General features: G+C 35.4%; 2 protein-coding genes across 2 annotated transcripts in view; one reads left to right on the forward strand and one right to left on the reverse strand.

Annotated features, from left to right (window-relative positions):
• Positions 1 to 611: 611 nt before the first annotated feature.
• Positions 612 to 7,833, reverse strand: LOC306868379 (zinc finger protein 277-like). The gene is made up of 12 exons (XM_079414485.1): positions 7,772 to 7,833; positions 6,774 to 6,984; positions 6,568 to 6,656; positions 5,231 to 5,313; positions 3,885 to 3,976; positions 3,075 to 3,185; positions 2,513 to 2,645; positions 2,355 to 2,422; positions 2,183 to 2,279; positions 2,048 to 2,090; positions 1,790 to 1,964; positions 612 to 1,109 (listed from the first exon to the last, which is right to left on the reverse strand). Exons 1-12 carry the CDS (start codon positions 7,803 to 7,805, stop codon positions 923 to 925), a joined length of 1,323 nt encoding a protein of 440 aa, XP_079270611.1. The 5' UTR covers positions 7,806 to 7,833; the 3' UTR covers positions 612 to 922.
• A 131-nt stretch (positions 7,834 to 7,964) lies between these two features.
• LOC306867976 (dedicator of cytokinesis protein 4-like) overlaps positions 7,965 to 14,916 on the forward strand; it is a gene marked incomplete at its 3' end in the record, with an annotated part of 67,566 nt that continues 60,614 nt past the window's right edge. Inside the window, exon 1 of the mRNA XM_079413946.1 lies at positions 7,965 to 8,147. Within this exon, the coding sequence (XP_079270072.1) occupies positions 8,111 to 8,147 (37 nt within the window). The 5' untranslated portion in view covers positions 7,965 to 8,110. The remainder of the gene's footprint in view (positions 8,148 to 14,916) is intronic.

Here is a 14,916-nt window from a genome sequence, read left to right on the forward strand (position 1 = left end):
TGATATTTTGATAATAAAAGAGTGGCTCTTTTACTGCAATGTTGTGTATTGTGTTTTTATCATACCGACAGACAAAAAAACCCTACTAAATATTTCTAAATTTAGGTTACTATTAAATTTATATTCAGTGAACTGGTTCATGTTTAAATAAGTGAAATAAACGAGAGAAACTAAAAATGCAGTGACTCCTAGTTATGAGTTTGCATGGGTGGAATTCAGTACAATTCGATAGGAATTTACACGATAGTATGGAAGCCAAAAGCTGGTTTCCGACACGAAAAAGGTAAATGCAACATTTCATGCTACACTATTGACAATAGACCAATTTTTCCCCCAGAAATTTTAAGCGAAGTTTTTTAAAGTGAAGTTTGGACATATAGCGCTGTTGCTCTCTCTCACCTCGCTTTTTGCCTGAAAACTGTCCTATCATAATAAAGATAAAAATCTTTAAAAAAAACAACAACATATAACTAACACCATTATATATAGCACCATATATTGATTTGATATTCCCATTCTCTACCTTGTTTTTAAATTTCTTCTGGCTGTTCTTAATAATTTAGCATTATTAAGTAATGTAAATGGACCTGTAAACTGTACTGACTATTGATACTGTTCTGACAATATCTTTATTAAAACAAATGTTAATATTTACAGTGCCAATACACTACTAAACTGCTCTGTCAGTCAGGTTATTTGCAGTCAAATCCTTTCAATTAGGGATTTCCATTGATCAACCAATGACATAGGTAAATAAATAAAGTTTACTTGACTGCTTTTTCACAATGTGAGCACTGTCAATATACTCTACACCCACATAAATAGAAATGAATAGTCACATCATTAGTCTCAACATATTCATTTTTACTCTGAAAGCAATAGACACATAATTTGAGCATAATTCTCTGGGTGTCCCTCGTCTTCAGTTAGAGCCGCCTCTGTCTTTGAGCAGTTTATTAAGCACGCTGGTCTGTTTTATAACCTTGAGGTTTGAAATGTCTTCAGCAATAACGGGAACTTCAGAGCTGGGATTTGGACCCTCAGATTCGCTCTCGCTGTCTGACAGAGCTGTAAGAAGAGCGTCGTTCTCATATGTAGGAAAGTAGTATCTGAAAAAGCAGCACATTATATTTTTTATTTATTTAGTCATTTTTACAGTATAAGTGCTCATTCTAATGTCCAAAGGCTATATTATAAAAAACTAATGGCTCATTTCAATTCTACAGACTTTAATGGGTCTAATATTTAACATAATAAAATCTAATAATAAAATAATATACAAATTAATAATATAACACAAATAAATAATATAAAATCATTTTTAATTGTCCAGATGGAAACTCGATTGAATAATACAAAAAAAGTGAGGTGAAGATAACAATAATATGGAATAGGATTAGGGCCAAGCAATAATAAAAAAAAGTGACTTTTTTTCCTATAAATTTAATGATTTTTTCTTAAAACGTAACAACTTTTTTCTCGTAATTTAATGAGTTTTTTCTTATAATTTAACAATTTTAATCTCAAGATCTCAAGCTTTTATTTTTTATTATTGCTTGGCCCTAATCCTCTTCCATAGAATTAATATTAAAAAATTAATTATATTAAATAATTTTTAATTTGTTCAGATGGAAACATGATTGAATAATACTAAAAAGGTCATGTGAAGATAATACAATAAAAAAAAAAAAATAATAATATAAAAAATATATATATTACTTGTCCAGATGGAAACTCAACTGAATACTTAAAAAAAAAAAAAGGGTGATCATAAACGCGTCATACTTACTGTGGTTGGTCCCAGTGCGAGACCTCAGGCAGCTGCATCACATGACCTGTGTTAACCAGGTGTTGCACTAGTTCCTCTTTGGTTTCAAACTTCTCCTGACAGCAGTAGCACCGGCACTGGTGAAGCTCACGGCGGATGTAATTTACTAGTTTCACTTGCTGGTAAAACTTCAGGCCTGGACAAATGACACACATGACATTAATGACCCTCTATGTTGTCAAGGGTTCTTCTTCTCAAAAACAATTCTGCATTACTCACTTAAGTCTGTTTTTAATTTGTGCAGGTCAAATTCATGAGTTTCCTGGATGAAGACAAATGTTATTAGTGTTATTAGTAGTATAATACTTTTTCAGGCACTCAAATATTACAATTTTGTTCAGCAGCATCATATACCTCCATGTGTGTGTACATTTTTTCCATTGTTTCGGCTTGCTGCTCACAAAACAGACACACAGCACACACAGGATGAGCCTGCCAATCTGACCAATCACTGCAGAGAGTGCAGAATATCAGGAAGGAGAATAAAACTGAAAATGTGGTCAGAGTAAAAATATAAAGGCCTTACTCATCTTCATCCTCAAAGAGCTCCCTGTCATCCTCAGACTGCACCTCCTCCCATGTCTTCCCCAACTCCTGCAACATTACAACAGCACAATAGGGTGATTTCATGTTGACTATTTATTTGTTCAGATGAGAAATGTACAAACCGACACATGGTCATACCAGGTAATTGATGACATAGAAGCGATCGTAGTCGTTGTTTCTGGCGTTTATTCGTCGATGCTGCTTTTTCCTCATGTGATCTTTCAAGGTGGTTTTGTCTCTGAATGTTTTCTCACAGTACAGGCACTGCATGCTGTATAAAAATAATAATATAGTGATATTAGTTTTAGTAAATAGTTTTAGTCATTGAAAACAAACAAACTTGCTTGAAAAATACTAAGAATGAATGAACAAGTGAAGAAATAAAAGTAGAAAAACTAAAAAAAAAAAAAGTATACAAATACATATTATTTACTACAACAGAAATACACAGTGTAAAATAACTTTCATTATGCCTTTATTTTTGCTTCTTCTATTTATGTCACTGACCTAAACACTAACCCTACTTGGTGATTTTGGATTAATGCAATGACTGCAAGCACCAAGAGGGGGCGTTCAAACCTTCTCCATTTCCATTTGAAATTTTTTCAATTTGTAATAGTGGTTTGACCATTAATAATATATATAGTGTATAAGTGTGTAAGATTACATGCAGCATTGTGGCAAAATCTCAAACACTCACTTCTCCAGTTTCCTCTCCAGAGCGTCGAGATACTCGTTGCAGTAGACGATGTTGTCAGGCAGACCGATGCTAAAAGAGTGTTCTTTAGCCATGTGATTCAGCAGTGAAGATCTGCAGTGAATCCACAGTGCACAAATACATCATGTTACATAAATATGCAGTGCTGTTTGCTACAAATAATAAAATAAAGCAAAAATAGTGGATTATATCTAGATAAGCGTCAGAGTGGAGGGCCGAAGATGGGTGGCTTGTGACATTACTATACAATGAAAACTGTATTCATGAATATATACTCTGACACTACAAGGCAATCTGCCTAGGCCTTCAGTCAAATGAGCTAATTAATATTTGTTTTCACCTTGGTATGATTTTGAAATCGATACCCTTAACAAACTTTGCAGATGCTCCATGTCAAATATATATATATATATACACACACACACACATTTGACATATAATGCAAATAAATATTTTTAATGTCAAAATATTCATAATTTTTATAATGTAAAAATATATATTTTTTATTAAATACTAAATAGGACACTATATTTAATATTGAATACTATATAATAAATGTTATATAATTTATAAAACATTTTATATATTAATATTATATAAATAATTACCATTATAAATATTCTTAATAAATAATTCAGAGATCGGATCTGTTGTAGAGCTCATGTACAAGATGCCAAAACTCAAATGTCAACAATTTCACATCAAGACATGATTTGAAGTTAAATATACTGATTCTAGAATGAGAAATTAATCAGAAATGAGTTTGTAATGCAAACGACAGTTGTGGGTCACCTGTTTCCAGTAAACTCCTCATTGCAGAACATACATGCGCGATGAAACGTTGTGTCGTCCCTCTCTTTTTGCTGCTGATCCAGAACTTCCTCCTATCAAAATATATCAAACTTCATTAACGATTTTGCAGCATTGTAAGACATTACCATAGTGCACATTATAAATATGGTTACATAATTGTTGTGAGTCTATAAACAATATTTATAATTGGTATGAATCTCAGTGTGGTGTTTTTATCATTCTGCGTTTCTGAAAACCCGCTGTTCGATTGCCATAATCATCGATAATTATCCCAGACGCAATCTGAGAATGATTTGTGTTTAATAAACAGTGCTAATCCTCTCAGCTGGAGTTCCATCGACGTGCAGCGTGTCACCCAATGATTGAGAAAGGTCACAGCTGCACTGTTAAACAGCTGGTCGCCACACTGCAGAGCCCACTGCAGAGGTGCTGAGAACACTGGTTGCCTAGCAACCACAATCGCAGATTTTTGCCTGAGATGAAGTGTGTGTAAGATGATTATGTTGACTCATAATATCTCTGCAAAAACAATCTGGGTGGGGGGGTTGTTTGGCTTCTCACTGAACACTGTGTTAATTGTTCCCTCAGTATTTTTAGGCATGTAACCATTCTGGAAATTCTGGCAACCCAAAATCTGGCAACCCAATTTTATTTATTTTTGTACAGTTACAAGCAACATTTCAGCTGTATTAGATTTGTTACGCAATTACAGACAACAAAAAAATCTAAATGCTTTATAGTTAAATATTAAAAGTGATCTACACATTCAAAAAAAAAAAAGTTTGCTTCAATCTTTTAACTCTCAATAACATTTTCAATCTATAAAATGACATTTTATATCTGACATAATAGGATTTGTAGGTAGAAAAAATGATTAATAATGAAATAATTATTAACCAAAATATCTCTTCAAAATCATTTTCATTACATATGAAAATACATACTACTGTCATTACATTAATATTTTTAATAACATTTTAACAATCCAATAATTTTTAGTTCAGGACACAAAAGTCCCTTGTTTTACAACAACAACAATAATATTATTATTAATAATAATAATAAACAAAATAACAATAATAATAAATTAAACTGAAATATTTTTTAATTTCCATATTTATTTAAAAAAAAAAAACTTTTTGAAATAAGAAAACAAAGTCTTCTCTTATGATTGTGTTATATTACATTAATTTGATTTTGGTTTGTACTACTGTTGGATCGGTTTTGAATACCCATAACCTAGTGTCAGACAGGATGGGAGCTGATCCCAGAACAGCACTCCTAACCTGACAGACACAGGTCCTTGTCTTTTTATAGACACTCACCAGTCGTCTCTGTTGTAGCTGCTCCCTAAGGATCCTGTCCTCTGGCAGAGCATCACACAATAGGAAGTAGTGCTCTTGTTGTTCTAAAATGACACAAAGCAGTTTTTTGGTAATTGGAGTCTAAAAGGGACACCACCTGAACAGGCCTTCATAGATTTAGACTTCACTTTTAAATCAGAGAACTTAAAGAGCTATTCCCCAAACCAGTATTATTTTAGTATTATTTATATGCTATTATAGTATTTATTGATATTTTGAATTAGCTTTTATTTACTATTATTAGTTTTATTTTTATTAGTATAAAATTGATTTTCATCTTCAGCTTCATTTTAATTAAAATTGTATTTTTATAGCTTCAGTTAATAATAACAACATGCTTGAACTGTGACCTAGAATCTATAAACAATTATGGTAAACTAATGGCAGATCATCACCAATATGCCATTTTAGCCCAGGTCACAGCAGGCACTTAAAGGTGCACTAAGCAATATTTGAAAAACGCTTTTGACCACAATGTCGGACCAAGTCCCAAAACACACATGTAGCCAATTAGCAGTAAGGGACATGTCTTGTAATGATGGAGAGAAGAGAGCTCTCAATTTGAGTGCACAGGATGGATTTTAGCAGATCAACTACAGATAGAGAGAGATGGCAGATAAAAAAAAGAGGAAAATATCTGAGGAACAAAACATTTAAAAAAAGGGTTACGATCAGGCAAGAGGTAGGACCTGCGTAAATATCGGAGCAGCTCCATTTGGGATATGAGTGTGTTTGTTTTGGTACTTTCAAATATCAACATCGTTTGGCAAAAATCGTTTAGTGCACCTTTAATGTCTTATTTTCAATTCATTTTATATGAGGTTTTCCACTTTTAGAACCTTGTTACTAAAATTTGTCATGTCCACATACAGCTAAAAAAAACCCGTGTGATTTTGTAACATAAAAAGCAAAAATTGAAATAATAAAATCTCAAAATAAAAAACAATGGCAGATTTTTAAGGTTTGTAAGTCGCAGACTTGCATTTTTGTTCTTAATTAAACTACATGTTTTGAAAAGTGGAAATGTGGGAACAAGTCAAATGTGCAAAATGTGGGGCAATGTGTTTTATGTTAAATATTATTCAATATATTTTGATATTTGAATCTATATGTTAAATACAATGATAGAAGTTAGTAGTATAATAATTAAACAATTCTGTTATTTTTACATTATATCATTTTAAATGTTGACTACAGTGGGACAGAATAAAAATTGTAAATTCCATGGCTATTAATTCACTATATAAAATGTAAATACAAGATGTAATACAAGATTGTTCTGCTTGAATGTGTCTTACCCACAGGACCTTCAGAGTTGGTCTTGATAACGCTGCAGAAGTCTGTGATGGGCTGTTCTGTAAACCGTTTCTTCCAGTACAACATGTACCTGCAACAAAACAATTAGAAATGTTTTCATTATTTTGTGTTATCTGTATTGTGGTTGATGAATTTCTCTATAAACAAATGCTGACACACGTAGGTTACAAATCTTGTGAATTCTCACCGTGGAAAGTCAGCGATGAGTTTGACATCAGCGATAACCAGTTTGTGATCCAACACCATGTGCTTGAGAAGCTGTTCTTTTTCAGAAGCGGGAAAAGAGTCTGAACAGAGCGCACAGGTCACCGGACGGCCATCGCTGGAGGAGGTGAGAGAAGTGCTACCACACAGGTACTCGGGGAAACAAAGCGGCTCAAGAATACAATCCTGCTCAGCTAACAATGAGAGAAAACACAATATTCATACATTTAATAAATATGATGCACAACTATCTTTGTGTAAATCCATTCTAGATTATTAATTCAGTCTGAAGTACTCCAGCTTGTGAGAAACCCTTGTCCCACAAATAAATCCCACGACCTTTCAAGATATGCAACAGTCACACAAACAAGCAGCTGATTCACACAAAATGACGGTGTGACTCATATAAACAGCAGATTATCCTCTAAAACCTGGTACATTTGTGCTCCTAAGTGCACTTTATGAGTTGTTTTGCCTCTTCGAAATGAGCTTTTGCAGTGACAGATTAAAGGGTCGCTGATCATCTATTTGAAGATACACATCAACAAACTTTACACTTTAACCACCCACTCCTTGCTGAGAAAAACAGCTTAAACTATGTTCTGCTGGTTTCAGCTGGCCTTGTTTGGCTGGTCTGTTGCTGGTTTTAAAGGGTTTTTGGCTTCTTTCCAACTAGAAGACCAGGTAGACCAGCTGAAAACCAGCTTTGCAGGGCTGGGAGACAAGTTCAAACCACTTCGACCATTAAAGTCCAGAAAAGCGGATGACAAACTTGCATTACTGTAATAATTTTTGAGCAGATTTAACGTTACTGTTATAACTAGCCATAGCTTTAACTTTACAATAGCTAGTTGCTAGTTCACGGACACATTCAGAAAAAATAAACATATAACTTGCTAGATATTCAAAAATGAGATAGAAACGCAAATAAAGCAATATAATATACAATATCTGCCAATATTAATAATTTCGTTAACCAACCTGTCAAACTAGCGTTGTACATCTGAGCGGCCATGTTTTGGGGTTTTCAAATCACGTGACCTGGTGAATGCCCTACTGACCAATCAGAGTTAAACCGCCGCTGTGTATGCGGTTACTGGGTGTTGTAGTTCTCCATCCAATCTTTCTCATTCATTTCCTACATCTCCCATGAGGCAATTGTGTTTTTCTTCAGGGCTGAGAAGTGTGGTGTATGTGGGGTGCTGCTGTGGCTCTGCCCTCAGAACAATACAGTGCAACCCTGTGTAACAACAATATGGATAGTGTCCGCCGTAATTGCCCTGTTTTATAGCACACTTTCTTTTACTTGACGCGGAAAAAATGTGGATACCGACTGAACATGAAAAATATGGCGTTGGTAAGTAATATATTTACATTATATTGCCGCATCGTTAATAAAACGCAAGTTATATCGCTGCAGGTGCGATAATGAGCCGTGACAAATACAATCTGATGGCAGATGAAATGCCACATCATTTTCCGCTGATTTAAAAATTTGAACGCAAGTGACAAAATAATGCATATCGAGTGTGCTTTATTATTTATTATTTTTTAATTATCTGACTGGAATTATTTATGATGTTTTCCTTCATTAATTTGAATGGTCATCTTTAATAGTCCTTATATGCAGCAATAAGAAGAAATAGCCGCAATAAAGGCTGATCTTTTGTTTTCCTTTATATAGACGCTCTAATTCATTTACTGAGCAAATGATTTTACGTCTAAAACCGAAGCAATACTGTTTTATTTGAGAAATGCATATTCATTATCTAGTCTATCTATTATTACATCAACAGCAAACAATAACGTATTTGACTTATATTCGTTATATTTGTATTTATTTATTTATATATGTGCATTTTTGTTTACATATTAATAAATGTTTACATTTTTGCGTATTTATTGGTCTATCTATCTATCTGTCTATCTATCTATCTGTCTATCTATCTATCTCTATCTATCTATCTATCTATCTATCTATCTATCTATCTATCTATCTATCTATCTATCTATCTATCTACACACACACACACACACACACACACAGACAGACCCTTTATGTACATATTGATAACTGATTAATTATTCACTAAATTGCTTAAAATAGTGTTTGTATTAAGTGCCATCAAATTTTCAGGGCAAGCTGACTCAAATGATAACCTCAGTGATAATATTTAGATATTTATTTATTTTTTGTAAGTTTGTTGTGACAGCAGTTGACAGTTTGAAGGATGATTTTTGGCAGATGAGCAGTCTGGAATCTGCTCATCTCTCATTGGCTGACGGGTAGAGATGGACATAAAGTCAGTTGAGCGGTTTTGAGGAGGCCAGCAGTACAGTGGAGTTCACATGGGCTTCAGGTCTCCTGTGATCTTGTTCACTACAGCTTTGCTCAAATAAACAGGATGACATTTGGTCATTTCTTCACTTAGAAGGAGAGAAGGTCAGAGCAAAGAAGAAATGTAGTTTGAGGGGGCAGGGAAGGTGGGACAACAAACAAAGCCTCTGTTTTTTATGTTCTTAAATTGCAGAATGATATTATTGAAAATAGCAAAATGGTTTTCTCTTTTTTTCATGTTAGCCTCAAACCACATCTTGAGCATATTGCAGTTGAATATGGTAAAATGGCTGAATATTACAGTTCTGCTCTTTGGAAAGTGTACACAGCTACCGAAACCTTTATCAGTCCTGAAATATGGATGGAGTCCAGCTGGGGTGGGACACATGTACACACACACACACACATAAATGCATGTATACACATTTACACACAGGCATGCACTGTAATCTTGGCCTCTCAGCCCTTTTGGTTGCAAATTCAGCTTAATGAACCATCTGCTATTTACAGTAAATGTATCATTAAATGCAATGGCATTTCAAGCAAGAATGTGTCTGTTGATCATCTTCCCACACCTGGCTTTTCCTCTTTAACCCAAAGCTGATGGAAGGAAATGGGGATATTAATGGGACTAAGAGAAAAAAATGAACATTTTGTCATTATTTACTCACCTGCATTTTTTTTCTGTTGTGAGATTCAACGGGATTATATTTTAAGGTCTTTTTTGTCTTTGCAATTAGAGTAAATGGGAAATGGTGTGTTTAAGCATCAAAAATACATATTATGTATGTAGTCCATATGATTTGTGTACAGTATTCCAAGTCTTCTGAATTAAAGCAATAGTTCACCCAAAAATTAAAATTTGCTGAAAATTGACTCGCCCTTAGGCCATGCAAGATATACAGTAGATGAGTTTGTTTGTCACTTGCTCACCAATGGATCCTCTGCAGTGAATGGGTGCCGTCAGAATGAGAGTCCAAACAGCTGATAAAAACATCACAATACTCCACAGGTAAATGACACAAATCCAGTCCATCAATTAATATCTTGTGAAGTGAAAATCTGCATGTTTGTAAAAGATGTTTTAACTCCAGCTAAAATATGAGTCCATTTCTCCAGTTAAAAAGTCAACTTGTCTGAATCAGTAGAGAAATATGCACAGATCAAGCACTGATTATAAGTGAAAACAAATCAAAACAGTTCTGAACAAATCTGTCAGTGGATTTTGATGTGAGAGGACAACAGGAGATGGACTTTTTCATTGGAGGAAGATTATTATTATAGATTATGTAGCGGTATTTTGGTTAAAACGCCTTAATGATGAATTTGTTTATTACAAACAAACAGCTTTACACTTGAAAAGACGTTAATTGATGGTCTGGAGTCGTGTGGATTACTTGTAGATTATTGTGATGGTTTTGTCAGCTGTTTGGACTCTCATTCTGACGGCACCCATTCACTGCAGAGGATCCATTGGTGAGTCGTCTGTAGATTTCTCCACATCCATTCCTATTATTCAAGTAGTATTGCGTGAGAAATAAATGTCAATTTAAAGCAATAGTTCACCCAAAAATATAAATTCTTTCATCATTTAGTCACCCTCTTGTCGTACCAAACATGTATGGCTTTCTTTTAAACATCATCTTCTTAAAAACATTTGAACAAAAACAAGAAGTTTTGAAGGTCAATGAAATTCAGTGTTGTTTTGGGCACCAGTGCCTTTCATTGTACTGTATGGATGAAAATGACATGAGAATTGTAATTTTTCGGTGAATGTTCCTTTGAAATCACGTCATTCTGAATGTCATCTCTGCATCCCTACTGAATTTGGACGTTGATTGGCTCGTGATGAAAACCACCATGTGGAATCTGCAGTGAACAGCTGGGAACAGACAGTTTGACAAGTCCATATTGGTTTATAATTACGCCATAATGTTCTGAACATTTAATAAGTAAAGTGAAAGCTAATGTCACCAGCACATAGTACTTTTCTTGTTACTTCTTATTCCAGACTCCCACATGCACATCAGCACCGTGTCACATCTCTTCCGATTGGTGAAGAATTTAGCGAAATTGAAACATCCAGCGCTTCACTTACCACCAGCCCAAAAACTGATCTCGGTCAAACTATTTAGCGATGTAGTCAGGGATCGGCACATCCCGTTCCTGTGATTCTCAGCTCGGATTTATGATGCCAGCGCTTTCCGCATACAAATGAGGCTCTTGCTTTTGTCACATGCTGACTGGGCGCCTACTGTGCCCTGGTCAACAGGCACGCTGCCACTCTGAGAAAGAGATAAGATTGACAGATAAAGCTAGAAGTGGCCTAGTCAGCTGCTAGATCTGTGAGGCGTCGGTGGGAATTAAATGAGACTTCTAGTGCACACATAAGCTCTGTTCCTAAACCTAGCGAGCATTTTAAGGCATCATGGGATGCAAAAGCTGTTTCAAAAGGTTGGCAGCAACATTATGCAGCCATCTAGGATACTTAATTTTGGCCGAATCCTAAGGCAGCGCTGCATGTGTCCTTAACAGACAGGGCCATCCCAGAATTCATAAAGAAATGTTTAATACCAAAAATTATCACTAAAATTAACAGTCTAATTTTATAAACTATCTATCTCAGTCCATGTTTGTGTGCGGGGTATTTATTGCGTTATATATACCAACACCCCCCCCCCCCCCCCCCCCCCCCAATTTCATTGGTCAACTCAATCACACAGTCAACTGTCAACAAAAGTATGGACTTAGTTAAGAGTTCATAAAGAAATCATTGTTGCAATCAGTTGCAGGACAGTCAATTTTTGAAATTGCTATTTTATTGAATATTGGTATACTATATCTTTTTACGCTTATTAATAACACATTCATAACGCACCATGTTAACATCAAACTCTTTTGGAATCAGCTGTAAAATAGAGTCTTACATACGCTTACTGTGAGTGAAAAAGATTTTTGAATAACAACAAAATGTAGGATGGGAGTTAAGACTTGTCCATATGCTGAGCATAATGTGTGCTGTTACTGTTTACTGTTACAATATTTAAGTCTAATTTTACAATGTGACTATTTCACTCAGTATTCATGTGACAAGTACGTAGAGCATTTCAAATCAGTCACTTAAGACTTAAGTTTCCGTCCAGTTAGGATGCTGTCTATGTAGGCAGTAGATGGCAAGACAGCTCACTAGATTTTGGAACACAGCTATAGTTGGTATACGCTGACATTTACTTAAAGATTTGTGAACGCTTAAAGGTTTATTGCCCAGAGTGAGCTTTCACTGTTCAAATAGCTGCATGTCGCAACAAGGTGTAAAAGTGTCAGTTGTGAGCTCTTTTGGTGATGTAGGAGCGTATTTTTAAAAATATCCTGTCACTGCAAAGACTCAGTTTAGAGAGAGAGCAGGATATAGATTTGAATCATTCATGCTTATAACAATCTCAGCAGCTCGTTTTGCATAATTCATTGTCATGTGTGCAGAACTCATTCCTGCATGTTACCACTTCAATAACATACGACGCTCTATGTTCTCTGTCACTGCCAAAACAATCGTTAGGGTTTTATTCTTTGGTAAAATCAGCTCATCCAGCATCCTGTTGCTAGTATCCACTCATATTTTGCTCACACCCAGTCCCATAATTCCTTTCACCCTCCAGGAGAAAGCAAAAAGAATCCAATATTGGATTCATTTTTCTATGGCCTTGCCAGGAACAGGAATCTCTATGGATTTCAGGCTTTGAGCTTTTGATTCTTCAGAGCTTTCTTCTAATTTATCTCATTGGTTTAAAGCGATCGTTCACCCAAAGATGACAATTCTGTTATTATTTACACTCATGTTGTTCGAAACCCATTTTTTCTGTGGTACATAAAAGTGGATTTTTTTTGTAGCAAATACAGCTCATTCCAAACAACGACAGGTCATAGTACCACATCTGAAATAAAAAAACACAAAAAGTGGTCCAACAAAGTCATATTGTACAGTATAGAAAATGGTTCTTCAAACAGCTGATAAAAACATCACAACAATCCACAAGTAATCCACATGACTCCAGTCCATCAATTAACATCTTGTAAATCGAAAAGCTGTGTGTTTGTAGGGAACACATCCATCATTAAGGTGTTTTAACTTCAAACCTTTTAATGGATACTCTTTCCATAATGTTGCTTTCTCCAGTGGAAAAGTAATCTCGTCTGAATCAGGAGAGAAATATGCACCGATCGAGCACCATTTACAAGCCAAAACAGTTCTAAGCAAATATGTTGGTGGATTTTGATGTGAGAGGACAACAGGGATGGACTTTTTCACTGGAGGAAGCGTAATGGATAATGGACATATATTTTGGCCAGAAGCAAAGGTTTAAATTTAAAATGCCTAAATGAGAGATTTGTTTCTTATGAACATGCAGCTTTTCTCTTCACAAGATATTGATTGATGAACTGGAGTTGCATGAGTTTTGTGGAGTAATGGATTGGTACCAAAACCAACGGATTGTTATCCATTACTGTATATATTATGGCTCGTTTCCACCGAGCAGTACGGGTCAGTACAGTACGGTATGGTACGATTCGGGATGGAACACCCTGATCCAGCTTGCGTTTCCACTGCCAACAGTACCCTTACTTGATAGGCGTGGTGTATGCCAGAAAGTAGTGATCGACAATAAACCATGACAATAAGCACAACTCTGCCTCTTTTTGTTAAATGTCAGTTTTAATGAACAATAATAGCCATTATAAAAGTATATGTACAAAGTATAAGAGGCTTATATAAGAGGAAATAAAGACAAAAGCAAACAATTCAGTCAAGCGTATGCTACAATGTCAGCGCTGAACTACGGTAAAGTTCAAAATAAATATATTAAGTTAAACATTTTGTGCTCAGCCAAAACAATATGACCAGGAACAAATAATAGATTCATGAGACCACGAATGCCTGTTAAATATACACAAACGAATTGTAGGCCTATCTCATGTTTAATCACTACAGAGACATCAGAGCCAGCGGCAAATGTCGGAAGGACTAGCCGTGCGTAAGGCTGCTCTCGGCGTATACATGAGCACTGAGCGCCCGGTGACGGCGTGGAGCTCCGAAATCGGCATAGCAAATTTTCCATATAGGCGCTATCTTTATAAATAAACCACAGATTTGAGTTTTAAACAACTACATTAAAACTACATTTCATGACACGATAACAGTAATATTTTGAAAATTACGTGGGTTTTTGGGCAATCACCTTTCACAAGTCCACAAGAACAGACAAGAACGTATATTGACAAACGGCTATTGTCTGCGTGAAAATATAAAATGATAAAATACACTGTTATATTTTTTTGTGTTTGCGCACTCTGATGTAAATAAGCCCAACACGGACAGCAGAGCGGAAGGAGACGAGTGAACTTTATCCCCTTCAACCAATCAACTTCTGCAGTGAGTTTAGCTCCAGCCTTTTGGTACCCTTTGCTGTGCTAGGTACCCCAACAGAAGGGTACCAAAAAAGTGGTACAGTACGGTTCGCTATTTTGGTTCCATTCACAGCTTCTGACAATGGAAACTTGCGTAATAAAAATTGCGTACCGTACCGTACTGAACCGTACCGCTCAGTGGAAATAAGCCATTAAAGAAAATATTGTGAATTGGCCAATTACTAATAAAAACAGCTCTTTGTTTACCATGGTTGAGTAAAGTTTCTTTTTAGTCCTCAACAACAATTATTTACAGTTGTAGATTTCATATAACATGCAGTTTTTGAAATCTCCAAAGATAAGAACTGACCGTATGCGCTGGAGC

Source organism: Barbus barbus (genome assembly GCF_936440315.1).
Source record: "Barbus barbus genome assembly, chromosome: 50".
Classification (NCBI taxonomy): domain Eukaryota; kingdom Metazoa; phylum Chordata; class Actinopteri; order Cypriniformes; family Cyprinidae; genus Barbus; species Barbus barbus.

Bases quoted from the DNA above. Each gene is read 5' to 3' on its own strand.
- LOC306868379 (XM_079414485.1), bottom strand. From the start codon at position 7,805: ATGGCCGCTCAGATGTACAACGCTAGTTTGACAG. The intron at 1,965-2,047 runs GTGAGTAATGCA...TCATTTGTCCAG, and splicing joins CAAATTAAAAACAGACTTAA to GCCTGAAGTTTTACCAGCAA. The intron at 1,110-1,789 runs GTAAGTATGACG...CTGCTTTTTCAG, and splicing joins TCGCACTGGGACCAACCACA to ATACTACTTTCCTACATATG.